Source organism: Empidonax traillii, unplaced genomic scaffold (genome assembly GCF_003031625.1).
Source record: "Empidonax traillii isolate 1590-97213 ecotype Southwest subspecies unplaced genomic scaffold, ASM303162v1 scaffold1370:size120874, whole genome shotgun sequence".
Classification (NCBI taxonomy): Eukaryota; Metazoa; Chordata; class Aves; order Passeriformes; family Tyrannidae; genus Empidonax; species Empidonax traillii.
In genome coordinates, this window is record NW_020956563.1 from 73246 (window position 1) to 91849 (window position 18604).

The 18604-nt window shown below is 50.9% G+C and overlaps 1 protein-coding gene across 1 annotated transcript in view; it reads left to right on the top strand.

The window, feature by feature from the left end:
- MEGF6 (multiple EGF like domains 6) overlaps nt 1–18604 on the top strand; it is a 61835-nt gene that overhangs the window by 20267 nt on the left and 22964 nt on the right. The window contains exon 5 of the mRNA XM_027906891.1: nt 17125–17247. Coding sequence (XP_027762692.1) covers nt 17125–17247 — 123 coding nt within the window. The remainder of the gene's footprint in view (nt 1–17124; nt 17248–18604) is intronic.

Sequence of the window (18604 nt, forward strand, 5' to 3'; positions counted from 1 at the left end):
GGGCTGTGCTGTGAGAAGCAATTAATAACAGGACAAACCTACCCCTGACACACCTCCCTACGCTCAGCCTTGGCAAAGCCTCCCTGAGCTCATGGAGCTGAGGTCACCTCAAAGGCTTGGAAACTTTGAAGGAAGTCTCTTTACCTTCTCTGTAAGAGGAATATAGGTTTTTTCCCAGGAGAGTCATCTTCCTGTCTGCCCATTAAATACAGTTTTGGCCATACAGTGGAAAAAAAAAAAATCATCAAAGGCCAGGCAGTGCACTGAGCTCCCAAAGGGAAGCCTTGGAGAGCCTTGGAGGGGCTGCCAAGCGCAGTATACTTTTATATTGCATCCATTATCCAGTGTGTCAAAGAGGAATTCTCTGCCTGTGCAGAGGTATTTATAGTCTGGGTTTTATGGCAGCAGTTGAGTGTCTCAGGTTACCTTTGCTGAGCCCAGTCTGGCCCTGCCTCTGACTCCAGCAGGAGCAGCTCTGGGAGCCTGAGGGTGACCTGAGTAAGGAAACAGCTCATCTGGATGCTGTTACCTGTCCCACCTCTCTGGCTCCTGAGGACCCTTGGGAAGAACAAGTGGAAAATTGCCCAGGCTCTGAACAAATTGGGTGTGGCAGTCAGGAGCGAGGACCTCGGTGGAAACCAGTGAGAGGGTGGAGGAGGGGGCAGGAGGAGGAGGAGGATGTCACCCTCTGGCTGAGATTCCCGAAGTGACCAGGAGCTGAGAAAACAGGGAATTGTGCATCACTGATAGGAACAAATGTGTGTTCTGAGTGGAGTAAGGACATTTGATGGAAATCTTTGTCTTGCCCCTCAACAGAAGCTTTGTGGAGGACACCTGGCACAGGTTATGTGTATGGAAGTATCCTCATATCCACGTGGCTGATCTGTCCCTCAGATGTTCCCCCAGAACATCACCTCACACTGAGCTGGTGGGTACTTGCACATATTCCAGGGGGACAGATGCAGATGAAGAGGTCACAGTTGGTATTTTGAGTCTCTCTTGGGTCATGGTTTCACTGGAAGGATGGTTCCCTCGTCTTGGAGGAGGCTGTGCAGCTGGGAAAGCGATGGGCAGAAATGTGTTTACCCAGTCTGAACCACTGAAATATTTGAGCTTAATTTTCCTCTTCCTTCAAAAATGAATACCTTGAAGAGTAGATTAAACCCTCCAGAACTTTTCAGGCCTTAGCCTTCGTGTCAAGGAGCTGAATTAAGTGAGACCTGCAGAGTTCATGGTCACCGTAGGTCAGCTCACTTACACAACTTTTAAATTGACAAAGATTTAAAGCCCTAGTGTGGGATTGATTAAATGTTATTTGGCCATCTGACATATTTATATTTGTGAGAAGTTTAGTGGGAGCCAAAAGTGATAGTGCAGTCGCTCTGGGAAGGCTGGCTCGCGCTGGAGAGGGGGTTTCAGATTGCACATGCACGGTTGGTATGTGTGGGAATGATGCCACTGTGATAAAGGGAGCCTGTGGTCCCCACTCCACTTGTCCTGGGACTCCCCAAAATCCAGACAGAGCACGTGTGTGTGTGTGTGTGATCTTTCCACGTGTGCTGCTGCATTTCCCACACCGTCATGTCTTAACAAGCATCACAGAAGTGCCTCAATCTGCCCTTCCTGCCACAGCAGATACAGCCCTGGGTCACTTCTGAGAAATAATCACAGAATCATTCAGCTTGGAAAAGGCCTTCAAGATCATCCAGTCCAACCTGTGCCCCATCCCCACCCTGTCCCCCAGCCCTGAGTGCCACGGCCAGGCCTTCCTTGGACACCTCCAGGAGTGGGGACTCCAAACCTCCCTGGGCAGCCCCTGCCAAGGCCTGACCACCCTTTCCAGCGAGAAATTCCTCCTGATGTCCAACCTGAGCCTCCCCTGGCACAGCTTGTCCTGTCTCTTGTTCCCTGGGAGCAGAGCCCAACCCCCACCCTCCTGTCTGGTTCAAGATCATGATAAACCAAAAATTAGGAAGGACCAGATACATCAGCAGTGTTTGAAAAATTGCCCAAAGCTGAGATGATGTCAGTTTGGATGGGAAATCACGGAAGAAATAACAGGTGAACAAAAAGGGTTCTGAGGAGCAATGCCTGTGGCAGAGTCAGTGACATCTGCAGAGCTGGGACAGATAACCTGCTCCCTGCAGACCACACAGATCCATCCAGGCTCTTTTTATTTCCAAAAAAAGAGTTTTCCTGGAGGTGCTGTCTGTCATGGCTGTTTTATTATGTCTGTGTTATTACAGGTCAGGAGGAGCCAGGATGAGGTTGTCTCAGCATTTGATTTAATCCAGGGAAAGATGTTGAGTTTATAGAGCATTAGATGAGTAAGGAGGAGAATATGGGTAGGAATTCTGGAAATATGGGAACATCTAAAATATATCCTTGCAATTTCTCTTTTTCACAACTTTGGTTATACCTTTGCATCTTGCAACTTGTCTTTTCCCCCGCTGCTGGCAGATCTCCTGGATGTACCGTGGGAGACAGGGGGGCTGAAATCCTCCAGTGCCAAATCCCAGAGTGTGCCGAGCTGGAGAAAGGGGAAACGACACAAAAAGGAAAACCAACAAAGAAACAAAACCCCCACCAAGCCTGGATTTTGTGTGTAATCCCTGTGTGCTGGCAAACTTCAGCTGAGTCCCAACACTGGGGGGATTGTGCAGCCCGGCTCCAGCTCATCCCTTTGGCACATTTTCAGAGGAACAACTGACTTCTTTCATCCCAAATCCAGCCACGCAGGAGTCCCTGCAGGACCCTGGCTGTCCTGCCATTCCTACACTCAACTCCTTGCATTTTGGTGCAGGGTAAGGCGTGTTCTCTCATCTCCCTGAGGTTACCAGGAGGGCTCATTCCAGGGGAATGCTGGTGAGCTTGGATAGGGGTTGGTACAAGGGCAGCACATCGGAGCAGCTCCAACCCCCAGGGCATCACAGCCCTTTCCCCAGCACAGCTCTCGTCAGGAAGACCTGCTCCAGCAGCCTTGCTGTCAGGGAATCATCACCCCCAGCTTCTCCCTGAGCGTGCAGCACTGCAGTGTGTGAGGTGTCCTCTCGGCCAGAGGGAGGGGATAGAGCAGCTCTGCTCTGCTCTGCTCTGCTCGGGCTCCAGCCCTGGCCTGTGCCTCTGCAGTGCCTGCCTCCCACTGAATAGCTGCAGGGTTATCCCTTGGGAATGACAGAAAAATTATCCCACTTTGAATTACTTTTAGTTTGTATAAACTTTAGCAGTTTTCTTTTTTTTTTCCTTCTTTTATTTTTAGCTCAAGCAAAATGCAGAAACTTTTATCTTTATTTCCTTTTTTGTCTTCTGAAAAGTAACTTCCCTAAAAAAAAAAAAAAAAGGAAAAAAAGCTTTAAAAGAGATTATTTAGAGCCTTTTGGGAAAAAACCCATTACAGATAAGAGCTGTATATGTATGTGTATGTATGCAAGACTGCAGATCTAACTGTGGAGTTCAGCTTTGGTTCAGAGGATCTGAACCCTTCAGATTAAGGCAGGTTTACCTGTAATTCCTCCAAAAAGAGATTTCTGTCAGTCTGTCCTGTCTGGGCACAAGAACAGGACGTTGATGCAGATGTTCATCCAGAAGGAGGATGATGCACAGGCCAGAGGAGTCAGTCCCCGGCCCTTCCTGATCTTGAGAGGGATTTGGACTCAGCAGGGGACTGAGAAGATATTTGAAACAAATCTTGCACAGGTGCGAGGCTCAGGGAGCAGTTTGGGATCCTTCCAAGGAAGAATTTTTGGACTTGAATGAGCACAGGTTATCTGGAAAAATGTGCTATGTGGGTGAAAGTTCAGAACAATATTCTCTTTCCTGTTCCAAACTCTTCCTTAAAAATAAAAAGCAAATGTAGGTATTTCACAAACAGATTAATTGAAACCAAGCTTTTGTGGAAATCACAAAGAAGTTTCATGTTGAATTTATTTGTGTTTACACGGCACTTTGGACAGAACTAAGAAGCCTTTCCCAGGGAGCAGCTCTCCAGGAGCAACTCGTTGTCCACTGTGCGTGACTTTGGAAATCAGGTGTTGGTGGAGCCTGTGGGGGGATTTGAGGGGACCCAGCCTCGGTTTCAGGGCTCTGCAGGGAACCTCTGGCTGCTGCCCAGGCCTTTGGTGTCTCACAGTGCTGAGCACACGAAACACCAGCCCCTCACTGCGGAGGATCTGACCTGGCAGAGTTCTGGGGCACTGCCTGGGTCTCCTTTGGAGAAATCCCACGGAAGGTTCCGTTTCTGGGTGATATGAAAAGGGGTGATCCGGACACAGCAGGTGCATCCGAGCAATCTGTGCCATGATCAGTCTCTCGGGCTGGATTTGAATTACAGACTTTGCCCAAAGCTCTTGTAACTCAGGATGGCCCAACAGGTCTACACTGACGACAGCAAAATCCTGCCCCTCAGCCAGCAGGGATGTGGAGCCCGTGGTGAGTTGGGGGATGAGGAACTCTCCTCGTTTTATTTATGGATCCCATGTTTTGGTCCTGGAGGAAGGAAGTTCCATAACACTTTGATAAATACAAGCTCTAGGAAGCTGCAGGAGTGTTTGCAGAGCCCGACCACAAAGCTTATTTTGACAAAACGTGGAGGCAACAATAACTCCACCTCTCACTGCATCTGCTGGGGAAACTCAGGGCTTAGGGGCAACCTGCTGAGATTGGGTCAGTTTAAAAGATTAAAGGGAATTTTACACAAAGGCAGAAGGTAAGCATAATAATGATAATGATGATAATAATAGCAATAATAGTAACCTTCAAATATGCTGGGCTTCACACGCTGTGCCTCAAACAGATACTGCATTTAGGCACTTACAGTATGTGAAAATCTAATTAGAATTTATGGACTTATGGCATCCATACTTTTAAGACCTGTAGTGTGCAAAGCTCTTGCTGCAGAGCTGGGGAGGGAGGGCCAGGCAGCCCTCCTGGGGCTCACTCCTGGACCCTGGAGACCCTGGAACGAGCTGCCTGCCGTCTCCAAACGCTGTCAGGTTGCTGTGGCGGGAGGATTAGGCAAATATAAACCCTTGGGGATTTCCTTAAGCTCCAGCAGGTCTTAGGGTTTCTGAAAAGTAAACCAAAACTTGCACGGTCTGGTGTTTCTGAGCAGCCAGGGCGCTCCCAGCCCAGACAGGAGCGAATTAGGAGAGGCTGAGGGAATTAAACGCTGGGGCTCTTTGATCACATCAGCCTTGTTTTGATCGCTGTCCTTCTCCAGCTCTGCTCTTGGCTGGAAATGCATTTAATTCCTCATGACCTGACAGGTTTGTGTGGTGCCCACAGACACCTTTTATTCCCGTTATCCCAGGAGTGATCTGGAGCCTGGTTCATGCTCAATAAAAGCATCCCTGGGAGGGAGGGATTGCTCTGCAGGAGCCTGTCCGTGGGTGGCAGGGACTCTGCCCGTCCCCATCCCTGTCCCTGTCCCCAGTCCTGTCCCCACAGGTTGTCAGAGGGTTCTGTCTGCAGCAGAGCTGGAGTCTGGGAGCGATGGGAATGGGACTGAATCCCGGCAGCTCCGGCTGAGCAAGGGAAAACCAAGATTTATCTGCAGTAGCAGAAGGAAACCCAGAGCACAGTATGGCTGAAACACGCGCTCCTGGCACAGCTGCAGCTCATTCTTCTTCCATCCAGCCCAAATGCCTTCAAACCCTATTTGTCTCCATTTTTCTACTCCCTTTTTAAGAAGGAAATGCTGCTTTACAGAGCAAAAAAAGTAACTTCTTAAGCACAGATACATTTTTGGAGTGCCTTGCTCAGTGCCAAATGTCAAAAAAATTGCCAACAAGTGATAAATCTTTTTGAGACCGCCCCATCTATTCCACAAGTCCAGCTGAAACTTGGCATTTCCTAATCTGGGGGTGATTTTTGATCTGTAACTGAAAATAACAGAGTGGCCTAACGGTGATGGGGTGGTGGGGAGCATCTCCAGTGCTGGTTAATGGCTTCCAGGGAGATTTTGGGGAGGATGGAGGATGCTTCAGAAGGGGAGGGAGGGAGCCTGTGGCAAGGTAACAACGGGGTGGTGATTCCTCCCCTCTCACCTGGTGATTAGTCATTCACTCTAATAAAAGGTAATTTGAGAAAAGTACTCCATGTGCCTTCAAGGTCTGGTCCACACCCTGCTGAGAGGAAGGGAGATCTCTGGGTTCAGAAGTTGAACGCTTTATTCTCGATTTGAGTTACAGTAATTAGTAGAAAATGTGTATGAAGTGACTATTTAAATTTTTTCAACATTTTAATTTAGTTTTCTCTGGCTTTATGCTGTTTAAGGCACTTAGGTGTATTTATTTGAAGGAATTTTGGTGGAAAGGGGTAATAACAAGAAAGTAAAACTTCTAAACCTACAGATTTATAATGTTAAAAACATTTTGTCTTCTCATTTCCATGAACAGGGTGGTCATTACCGAGTGAGGCAGTGAGCTGGGATAATGGTGTATTCTTATCTGTGTGAGTTCCTCCTTTTGGGTAGTGGTACATTGTGTGTTTGGGCAAGGAGGGAGGGGGATTTTGTACCTGATTCCCTCATTCCCTGTTCCACTTCAAACCTCCTGCTTCCAAACAGAGGCACTCTGTGCCTCTCTGGCTGCCACAGCAGGACCCTGCCCGGGGGGTTCCCCAACCTGTCCCCCCAGTGTTTCCATCTCTGGGAGTGCTGCTGGTTTGGGGCAGCCCAGAGTCAGACAAATGCAAAAAGCTCTTTGCTTATCAGAGCCAAGGACCAGATATATTCTTTTAAACATATTAGAGTTCCAGGATTTACTGGCAGATCAGAGAAAGCACCTTCACCAGAGCAGAACCCCAAACCCACGTTTTCTCTGGTGTGACATTAAAGCGCCGGCTCAGGGCACGCTGGGGGTTGCTTTGGATGGTCATGGCTTTGTGGTGGAGTTCTTGCATATTTTCAGTCCTGGTTTGCTTAGCAGAAGGCCAAAAGTATTCAAATAATTAACAAAGATTGCTGACGAACGGGGAAAGAGTCGTTTCTGTGGATATCGGTTCGGACACTAAAGAATTCCTCAGAAAAATGTCACTTTCTTGCCAATTTGGTACATTTGTCTTGTTTTGTTGAAAATAACTGAAAAGTATTTCCTGGCTCTTCACCACTGTAGAGATGTGTGAAATAAACAGCTCTGCCCTTATCTTAGCCAAGCGAAAATATTTCCAGTTTCCCCAGAATTCCCCTGATGCGGATTAGCTTCTCTGATGATTAAGAGGTTCAGGATTTTGGGTGGAAAAAACCAATCTTCTTTTTTTTTTTTTTTTTTTTTTTTTTTTTTTTTTTTTTTTTTTTTTTTTTTTAATATATTTTTAGGGAAGACAGTGTGAATCCCTTTGCATATACCCTTGGAATTATTTGTAGCTATTTGCTCCCTGTCTCTGCCTTGTCGCCTCTGACTCGGTGTCAGGGATCTGTGGGGGCACTGAGTGCCACTGTCCTTCCGGAGCCCCTCATTTATCCTGCATGGTTTTGTTCCTGCCTGCAGGTTTCATCATGCCAAAAAAGAACACAGGGAAGATTGAACCTTAAATTGACTGAGGCTAGAGTTTGCGCTGGGCTGCCTTGCTCCTGTGCTCCCATCTTGCTTGAGTGTAAATCTCCCCATGGCTGCACTTCTCCATCAGCCCTACTACTGAGACAGCGGGTGGACCCTTCTGTACTGACCAGCTTTACATTAATTTTTATGTAAACATCAGGTCAGAAGCTCTCTCCAAACACCCCACATGCTAACACATGTTTTCAGGGATCAGATCCGTGTTTGTGCAGACGGGGGAGTTTGGGGAGACAAAAGGCACTGACTAATGTTTACAGTTTGCAAAATATTCAGCTTTTCTTGGTCAGAGTCCTGATGGAGCCTGAATAAAGCTGGCTGGGCTGCAAACCACGGGGTCAGATATTTGGAGCCCTGAGCTGGCCAGGAGGGTCTGGACCTCGCACCTCTCCCGAGGGTGGCCCGGGAAGAGGAGCTGTGGGTTCAGAGGTCGGCAGTGTACAGGCTTCACCCTTGAGATTTGATTCCTGCCTTGGAGTGACATCAAGCTAAGCCTTTCAGAGTCCTCTCTGAAGTATTTGCTAAACAAATCACTCTGCAATAGCATCAGCTTTGTGTGGAGAGGCAGGAAAGTACCGGGAGCCAGAGTTTGCTTCTAAGGTAGGAGAGTTTTTTGAAGGAAAAAAAATCTTCATCTCAGCCACACGAGGAATTCTGAACCTCATAACTGGGCAGGAGCCAGTCAGTGCTGTGCCCATCAGGGATCCTGGGGGAGTTCAGATTTGCAGGGCTCTGCACCAGTGACAGGTGTGATGGAGCAATACAGTGGACAGAACTCTTAGAAAGCGTAATAAACCAGCCCCTAAACCACAATTCCCACAAGCTGTTGTTTATTTTATCCCTCTAAGTGCCACTTGACATAGAGAAGCATATTTGTGCTTCTTGTGGCCTTCATAGGACAAGGGCATTAGCTCTGAAAGTAAATGAAAATTCCCATTTTAGCAGGATTGTGTGTAATAAATCCCATTTAGCATGCAGGGGTCTCCATTCATTTAATTCCTTCAGCTGGTGAGGAGTTGAGGGAAGTGGTACATACCCCTGCCATGGCCATCACAGAAAACACCCTGCTAGGGGAGTGTTCCCCTCTTTAAATCCCCTTTGAAATGGGTCAAGGAGGCCTTGATGGCTCACTTGGAATAACACAATTCCTATCTGGAAGGGAGTTCAAACTCTTCAGCTGGAAAGACTAAAGGCTCTGGGCTGCCCATACCCCTGTCAGCCTGGTCCCATGTGCTCTGTGCACACACGTGAGGTGATGGTGTGTGCTCTGCCCCCTGTCCCTCAGCCTGGTCCTCTCCATTCCCCTTCCATGTTCCACCTCCTGTGTGTTCCTGAACTGCCTTCCTAGTGTCCTTTTGGCCATTTCCTTTTAACTGGAGGCTCTTTCAAATGTCAGAAGAAACATGGTTCAGGGTTTGGGTGAAGATTCCAGCACTTCTGTTGACCTGTGGCTGTGCAGGGATGAATTAACTCCAGGGTTTAACATGCTCTCGAGCTGTGAAGGACCACATCATCAGCTCTGATTTGGTGGGGTTCTTAGAAGAATTTATTAACACTAAGACTGAGCCTGAATGAAATTCCATGAGAGTCAGAGGTTTGGCCCAGCTTGGTCCCTGTTCAAGGACCCCTCTGCATGTTGGTGCTGTCCTGGCTCAGTCCCCTGGAAGAAGTAACGACCTGCTGCTGATCGGAATGTGTTGCCATACTCAAACCAACTCTTAGTACTTAATCAGCTGAAGTAAATTAGGTGACAGGGAAGCTCGAGCTGGCTCCGACCTGGCCAAACATAACTTATTACATAAGCAGGACTCAGTTTATGTTCAAGCCTGATGTGCTTTTGATGCATGTGTTGCACCTCTGAGCTGTGTGGAGAAGTCTGAGCCTCTCACCCTTGTCTTTTCTTTGCAGTCTAAGAAAATAGGGGATTAAACAAGTTTGTCACAGAGGTTGCATTCATTTGTGCAGGGTGAGGAGGAGTGCTCTTTTTTGGGGAAATTCGTGTGCTTGGGCAGAAGGAAGTCCCATGTTGTGGAGCCGGGGGGAAGGTGCCTCTGCTGGGTGCTTGGGGAGCCAGGGAGTCACTTGGAGAGCAGCTCACTGTGATCCATCTGCATTCCAGGCAAGGATAATTTAATGATGTCTTAATAACATTTCTGAGCTGAGGAAGTCGGTCTAACCCATTTTTCGTGGCTCTGTGGCAATGTTCATTTCTGGCTGTCAGCACCGCTGCAGACGTTCACAGGAGGCGTGTCGACACTCGCCGTGGCAGTGGTGCCACTGTCAGAGCAGCATTCCCAGGACCTGGTCCGGGCCAGCAGGGACAGCTCATGGTGTCTGACCATGGGGTGTTTGGAAATGGGTGAAGTTTTTGGTGGATCTGGCAGGACAGCAGCACGTCTGTGCACACCGGGGTGCGCTGGAAGGCACCGCCCTGGGGCAGCTGCGGGGCGTGGGGAGCACAGGCAGAGCCTCTGGTGCCTCTGAGCGATACCCCTGTGGCATTTCCCCTCCTGGGCCCTGTGCCCTCGCTCCCCCAGCACTGAGCATCTCCCTGGGCACTCAGGCAGCCCCAGGAAGGTGTGTGTCGAGCAGCTGGTGGGATGGGGCACGTCAGCCTTGACTCCTCCAAATTCCACCCGTTTACAGCCTCCTGCAGAGAGGTCACGTTTAATTCATAAACTTTTGGGTAGGATATTTTTGTTGAAGTCAAAATATTAAAGAGAAGCATGTGGGCTGTTGCCTTGTGTGAATACTGAGGCGAGCTGCAGCGGTCCCTGAAACATTAGGAAGCTGCTCTTGCTTGGAATGATCAGCAAAGGAGACTCGTGACTGGAGTCCACCTTCCTCTGGAAACTGCTGCAGCAATAGCATGAAATCCTTATTTTCTTCCTGGATTCAGCTTGTTTCAAAATTTTTCATGGAATGCTATTCATTGCAGCCTAAACCACAAGTTTTAATTTGGAATTTTACTATGGCCAAGTAATACTGTGAACATGTCCCAAAGTAGCAAGGCCCTCTCCCCCCAGCTCAGCCCTGCAAGCACATTGTTTCAAAACATTCCAGAATGTTAAATGAGGCTTTTGAGCTTGCCTCTGGAAAATCCAATAAGCTATTCCTACTTCTTGTTTAATGAAAAAGGTAAAATAAAACTCTAGGCTCCGTCTTGCAGGAAACGGGAATATTATGAGCATTATGGTTTTCTTTGGAGCACTCACAGGGGCTGTTCCTCATTTCAGTTTAAATTTGGTGGCAAAGGTTTATTTTAAGAACAGCCCAGCGAAGGTTTGGTGTTTGGGGCTGTTTCATCATCTGCGGGTTTCAGGGAGGTGTGATGCTAACGGGGCATTTCCCCAGAGAAAAACTCCCGGTTTGGGGTAACCCTGGAGCCCCCCACGCTGCCCCGGGTGGAAGTGGGCTCGCTGGGGCTCCTGGGCGAGCCTGAACGCCCCTCAGCCCTGTTTTGGGGCAAATCCGCGGGTTTATTTCACGGCGGAGCATCCGCCCGAGCTCCGGCTGCGGGACCAGGGGTGCCGCGGTGGATCCCTCGCCTCGGCCGGGTCACGCCGCTCCCCGCGTGGGCACCGGGGCCGTGCAGCCGTCTGTCCGTCCGTCCCTCCCTCCCCCCCGGGGCATCCCGGGGCTTTGGCCGCGGTGCCCGAGTGCGGGCTGGGCAGAACCCCCCGCCCGGCGCTCCCGCCCGCCCCGAGCGCTCCCCCCGCGGGCCGGGGGGGTGTCAGGGGCGCTCCCGGGCTCGGCGGTACCTGCGGGGGCGGAGCGGGACCGCCCCCCCGGCTGAGCCGCCCCGCACCGCCCCGCGCATCGCCCCGCTCATCGCCCCGCTCATCGCCCCGCGCATCGCCCCGCGCATCGCCCCGCGCATCGCTCTGCTCATCGTTTCGCTCATCGCTCCGCTCCGTCCCGCTCCGTCCCGCTCCATCCCCGTCCCCTCTCCCCGCCGCTCGGTCCCCGCTCCGTGCCGCGGTCATGGGCCGGCCCTGGGCGCTGCTCTGGTGCCTGGGCTGCCTGGGCGGCATCCCGGGCTGCGCCGGAGAGCACTACCGCTACCTGTGGAGGAGCTGCTACCCCTGCTTCCTGGGGAGAGCGGGGTACCCCGACCTGCGGCCAGGTACGTGCGGGACCAGCTGGCCTGGAAGGGTCGCTTCAGACCCGAACTCTCCTCGGGTTCTGTGTGGCCGGGCAGGGCTCTCCCCCGTGGGGTTTGTCCCCACATCCACAGCTGTCGAGTGGGGATCCCAGGCTGGGGGTCACCCAAGTGACAGACCGGTGACCTGGCTGTGCATTTGCCTGTGATTGTACTGTTGCTTTGCGTTATTATATTTATTATTATTATTCAGTGCATTTCTTACCCTGAAAAATCACTTCTGGCAGAGGGGGAGAGAAAGAGCAGTTTCTTCCCAGCGGTTGCTGTTCTGCTGTGTTTAAGATAACTCCTGTGCCACAGTCTTTAAAAAAAAAGAAATGCATTTTGCTAGGGTATGTAGATAAGCTTTTTCCTCGGTTCCAAAGGATCTCACCCTGGTCCAGGGCAAAAAGTGAAATTTAATACTGTTTTATCCTGAAAAAATTCTGCCTTTGTGTCTCTGTGAGGCTGTGGGTTTGTCTGGGCTGTGTGGGTGTTGCACAGCAGAGTCTCACCTAGGACAGACTCTCTGTTAGTCAGTGTTGGCCCTTGTGCAGGGGGAATCCGCTGGCAGCACTGACCAGAACCAGGAGCTGGGCAGTGTGAGGGCACAGCTGGGGATGCAGCCACGTCTTTGGGATCGCTTCTCTGCGGACTCAGCAGTATCTGTTGCAGTGATTCCCAGCCTGCTGCAGCGTGGGAAGCACTTGGCCAGACAGAGCTTCCCATCGAGCAGGTGGAGGGGATGGAGCCCTGGGTGCTCCCCTTGCACGTGTGAGTGCACTGGCTTACAGGAGATGGTAGATGGGCACATGGAGCACGGTGTGAGTTCTGTGAGTGCACACACCCTGTTTCCTCCCCTGTGTGCACTTGGCTGCTCTCGTGGCAGGAAAAGTTTGTGAAGATTTAGGAAATACTGGAGGTCACTAAAGACTTGGGATGCTTGGGCGTAATGTAGACATCAAGGAATGCATTATCTCATCGTGAGATAATGCTAATAAATAAATGCCCCAAGCGGTCGGTTATAGGGTGATATCAGAACAGACGTGAGATGTGCCAGACCTTCGGAAACAGGGCGAGTTGCTGCTTTGTTATTTATAGATCAGATGTTTGTCTCAAACACAGATTGTGTTTGCTGTCTCCATCCAACTGTATTGGCTCGTGGTAATTCTCCAAGATAAGCTCCCGAGATCCAGCTTTGTGCCTGGAATATAAACCTCCAGCCTTCCCTTCCCTAATGCAGAATTCACGGGATCCTGGTTCAGCTTATCTCTGAGGACAGGTATCTCTGTGCATGGTCGTGGCTTTATCCTGCCTTGCTGTGAGGTGCCTCTGAGGCTGCATGGCTGAGGGAATTTCCTCGTGTTCATCTGTCTTGTGGCTCATCCTAAACTGGTATCCCTGTGGGTTTGCTTAATTTTTTCTTTGCTGCTTGAGCTTCTCTTTGACAGGTAGGAGGAGACATTGTGTTGGTGTGAATTTTAGGGTCCCAGATGTTTTCTTGGTGTGATTTTTAGGGTCTGTGTGGTGGTTTCCTTGCAGAGTGTTCCCATCTGCCCACCCAGACAGCGTACACGTCCCCACAGCCGTGTCCCCTCACGAAGCAGCTGCCACGGCACAAGGCTCTGCTGTGTGCGCGTCATCGGCGGCTTCGCTGTGTGACGGGAGAGTGAAGAGGGGGTTTGTGTAGTTACAGTGGAGGTTTCACTGAGGTCTCCAGTGCCTTAACATGCCTTATGTGTACAAACACGGCTCTGTTGGGTCCTGGTGTTGGTGCAATGGCTGATGGCAGTGCTGGGTGTTGTGCCCTCACACAGCTGCCCTTACAGGAGGAGCTTTGTGCTCTGATGGGACTTGCAATCCCTCACCCCAGGCATGTAGACCTGGTGCAGTGATATTCCCTCTCTGAGCCTCTAAACCAGTCAGAAAACAGCAGAGCTGGTGGCTGGTGTTTGATCACAGTGTTTCCATTATCTCCCTCAGTAGTGACCTGCATTTCCATCCCAGGTATGTGTTAGTGTTCACTCCGTGCCCTTGGCTTGGTGCAGTGCAGGGACCAGGCCATTGTGCCTCTGCACAGGGACATCTTCCAGTCAGACAGACAGCCTGCACAGGGAGCAGGGTAAAACAGGGTGATGAGAGAAGGCTGGAGTGGGTGAGAGCAGCAGAGCAGGCTGCCTGCCTGTTGTTACGTGCACTCTGCTCCGTGCTGAGTAATGCCCTAATTAAAACCCACCCAGAGACAGAGGTGGGAGCAGAGTGGGAGCCATGGCTTGGGGGCAAGGAAAGGTGAGCTGAGGACAGTGCCAAGGACTGAGGCAAACCAGCTCCCTGATGCATTTTCACTTCACTGGATTGTTGCAAAGCCGATGCTTCCGTTCCTGAAGTGCCTTTGGAATCTGCTCCCGTGGATGGCACAGGTAGCATGGGAAAGCTGTGGGCACCTCCCATCTGTCTAGGAGAGGCTGCAGCAGAAGGAATGCCAGTTCCAGCGTGCTGCTCTTGGGTCCTCTGCTCCCAGTCTCTACTTTTTAAAATTGCTGAATTAGCTTCAACGAACTGGTACTGGAAAGATAAAGTCACTAAATCCCACACACGCTCATCTCGATGGATTTTAATTAACCTTTTCCCTGCAGCCCTGCTCTGTAATCCAGGCTAATTGCCGCAGGGATTAAAGCCTGGCACTGCTGCTTGGCCAGACAGAGTGAACCTCCACAGCGTATCTGCTGCCTGTGCTTCCAGCTGGGAGCCATCGCCTCCTCCTCAGCCCTGCAGAGGAGATAAACTGCCTCCATAGCAGATATTTAATGCTTTGCAGACCTGCTGCTGCCACTTTCTTTCCCCTGACACGGAGTTGGAGACAGATCAGTGTTCCTGCTGGAGGGACCTGAGCGTGGCCAGGGAGTGCACTCAGCCAAAGCCACCTCCTTGCTCTGTCTCCTTTCTTTCGGTCCTGTGCTCGTGTCCGCTGTGTTTGATGGCAGCATTACCCGTGTCAGTCCACGTAGCCGGTGTCTGATGGATTGTTTCTGCTCAGGGAAGAGGCTGACGAGAGCACTGGCTGGTTCTTCGCTGATCCTCGTGTCCTTGCCGATGAGGACATGAACTGCAGTTCCCTCACACAGCAGGGATGTTTCCCTCCCCGGTGATCCAAGCCCCACTCCCCAGCTCTTGCTGCGTGGGGTTCCTGCCCCCGTGGGCTTTGGCCGTGTCCGTGCTGGCACGGCGGAGCAGGCAGGCCATGGGCTTGGCACGCTCCGTCCTGGCACGGCTCTGGCTTGCTCAGAGTCAGCTGAAGAGAAGCCTGTGTGCTTCTCATTTGCTTCCTTTGGTATATTAATTTCAACCAGATTTTGTCAGCTCTCCAGTAGGAAAATAACCCCACCGTGCCACAGACCGCAGCTCACGGAGTGTCACGTAGGGATCTGGGTCATGGGGCTGCCAAGATGTGCACCAGGGGCAGTGGGACCCTTCACAGCCGTGCCCCTCCTGGCCCTGGGAGCAGCTCCTGCTGCCTTCCCAGCCCTGTTCCTGGGTGACTCACTCACCGGCGAGTCTCGGGCACGCCGGGGCAGGCTGGAGATGCTGCCGCTGCTGGGGGTGGCTGATGGATCTGCCCCCTCCCAGGGACAGTGTTATTTTGGTCTCACCATCGAGCAGGGTGTGTCCCAAAATCCCTGTGGCGCTGCAGAGGAGATAAGTGAGGCTCCAGCAGGGACAGCTGGACGTGGTGGGTTATGTGGGAGCACGTGGCAGTGAAGGTGCTGGGTGGTTCTGTGGCCACTCTTCCAGGCCAGGAGGGGATTGGGGTGGGGAGAACCCTTTGGAATCACAGAGATTTAGAGGGTGAAAAGTACAAAGGGGGAAGAGGAGACACTGGGAGAGGAGATGTAAAATTACTGAGTGTGAGTAATGGGGTGAAAGTAAGAAGTTTATTCAACACATCACTAACTTTCTTGGACGGTAAATTCTCTATGGTTTCAGATTAGAGTTGAAGGGAAGCAGTGGAATAGTCATTTAAATTCAGACAGAAAACTTTACTGCACTATAAAAAAACCTTCCCAAACCCCAGTTTTCCTGTTCTTGAACCAAACAGAGCCAGTTCTGTGTATTAATAGCTAATCCTGCCCATGGAGATGAGCAGCGAGTGCCTCAGGGGCTCCAGGGCTCTGCAGCATCCCAAGCGTGTAAAGCCTTCGCAGAGGAAAATCATTTAATCAGAATTAGGTTGCTTTGACCGGCATCTCAGCCTCACACCACAGCATTCTTCCCCCTGAAAAACTGCTCTGGCTTTGGCTCACTCTTCAGAGAGCATCACTCAAAGCTTATGTTTCACCTCAAAAATCTATTCATTTTCCTTTCTTTCAAAACCAAGTGTCTTGGAAAAAACAAGAAGAAAATATCCAAACCTTCTAAAAAGCTCAGTCCACTGAATTAAGCAAAGGGCTGGCATTACAGAAATCAAAAATTTTTTTCCTGGTTAATGGAGACCACAGCTGCAGTGGGAGCTCCCAGGAGGAGCCTGGCATGGCCAGGGCAGAGGGCATTGTGATTTCACTGGAACAGGAGGGGCAGAGGGTTTTCATGAGCTCTGAGCCTCTAGGTTTTAAAGTTTTCAGCAGTGAGAAGCCTTGTAACGAAACGTGTTCTGGGAGAACAGTAATTTTGTATTATTACTGTGCAGCTCAGAAACACCGAGTCAAACAGGCGTCACCTCTTGCACTTCGCTTCCCGTTCCGGCCCTGACCCAGACCTTCCCTTGCTGCTCGCTGATTTTCTTGGCAATTAATCTGATTCATGTAAAATTACAGCCCTGGGCTCAGTCAAGGCTGCGTTTCTCCTTTCCCTGTGGTTTTTGGTGCCCTTTGGCTCCCTGGGGGGAGCTGTAGGTGAAGCAGAGCTGGCTGGTGGAGCAGTCTGGGCTCTGGGTGCTGCTGGGGCTGCGGTGCTGGGCAGGTTCCTGCACCTCTGGCGTGCGAGGACAGGGCCGGGTCCACGCCCTGCCGTGATTCACTCGGGAAATGTTTCTTTATCTCATTAGTAACAGTGTGGCTGGGATGGCAGGATGGCTCAGCTCGCCTCTGGGGGCTGGAGGTGCAGAAAGTGCAGAGAAACATGAGTAGACCCAAAGCAAAACGTGTAAAATAAGAGTTAATCGATAATCTTGGAGTGAATGGGAAAGGTGACCATTGCGAGGTGACCAAATATTTTATGCTGATTGACAAATAAGACGCCTTTTTTTTGGGTGGTTGTTCACCAATCGTTGACTTGTCCCTGAAATTCATCAGCTTGGCTGATGAAACACAACGGAATGGCCAATCCCTGCGTTTGTTCCCCAAACCTGGAGTCAGGCAAGAGAGCATGAACAGTGCTGACCTCAGGCACCCTCATGCCCACCCCTCTGAGTTTCTCCCCCTCTGTTCTCTGCAGATGTTGACGAGTGCCAGGTGCACAACGGGGGCTGCCAGCAGAGGTGTGTGAACACCCTGGGCTCGTTCTACTGCGAGTGCCGGCCGGGCTCCCGCCTGCACAGCGACGGCAGGACCTGCATCGGTAAGGCTGGCCTGGCACTGCTGGGCACCTCCTGTAGCCTTTTCTGACCTCCTGTAGCCTTTTCTGATCTCCTGTAGCCTTTTCTGACCCCCAAATCCACAGCTGTGCACAGAAAACACCTGTCTTGGCCTCCTCACTCCCACCTGCCCTCCGTGCAGGGACCATGGGATGATGCTGGTGGATGTTCCTTTGTGTCCTGGTTGTCTTCCCCAACAGGTTTCTGTCACTGGGTTCAGAACATCTGCTATTCTTCCAGGGGGTCACGGACAACTGTGGCTGCTTTGCAGTTCCCCAGTTTATTCTGGTTCAGGAGAAATGACTTCCAGTGCTTTGGTGCTTCTTTATGTATCTGCATTTTCAGAGCAGATAGATAAACTAGATTATGAGGAGCTTCGGGTCAGACTTCATTTTGACCTCAGCTATTTCCCCAGCCCACACTGAGGGTACCAGGTGTGACAGACAAGTGACAGTAAGTGTGGCTGTGTGTGGAACTGTGGCCATAATAATCCCCAAACCTCTCCCCTGGGATGCTGGTCTGCCTGGATGGTGAGTGTCCGACAATTCCCATCCAGGCAGCAGGTTTGCTTTGCAGTTGATTTCTGGGCCAGTTTCTTGAAATATTTTTGTTTGCCTGCCCCGAACTGGAGGCTCAGAGTGGAACTGACTGGAACTCAGTCTGCCTCCAGCATCTGCTGCTGCTTTAATTAAACCACTTCTCCCTCACAGCTTTATTTGACACAGTTTTCCATTATTTGAGGGATGTTTTCGTACAAGTGGAAAGAATTCCCGGGCAATGGCATTGCAGGGGCCATTTGCTGGGCTTTCTCAGAACACAGTCGCTCTCCAGAGTTTGCTGTGCAAGCCTGAGCGTTCCAGTTGGGAATGGTGATGTGAGCAGGAAAAAGCCATCCAGGGAAGCTGAACCCGCCGTGCCCAGCACTGCACAGAGGCACATCTGGCCACAGCTGCCTCCACCACATGATGACACCCAAACAAGTGCAGTGAGACTGAAGGTGCAGGTTCCCCAAGTGCCCCATGTTTTGCTGGAAAAATCCAGAAGCAGAAGGATCACAAATAAAGGACAACACCAACCATTCCAACCCTCTGCTCCAGCTCTGAACTTGAGCACTCGTGTCGATGGTGAGGCCCTGCTGCCGATCACATGTAAGTGTGCTGTGGTCTGTCAGCTCCTAATTGTCTCTGGAATATGCAGCTCCCTTTTTTGTGGTGTGCAGAGATTCTGCTGCCTGTGCCTCGTGGAATAAAACATGGGACAAACTGGAATCGGGAGCTCTCGGCAGCGCCAGCCCCAGAAGGTGCAGCAGTTTTCGAGGAAAGGATAAAATGGATCACCGTG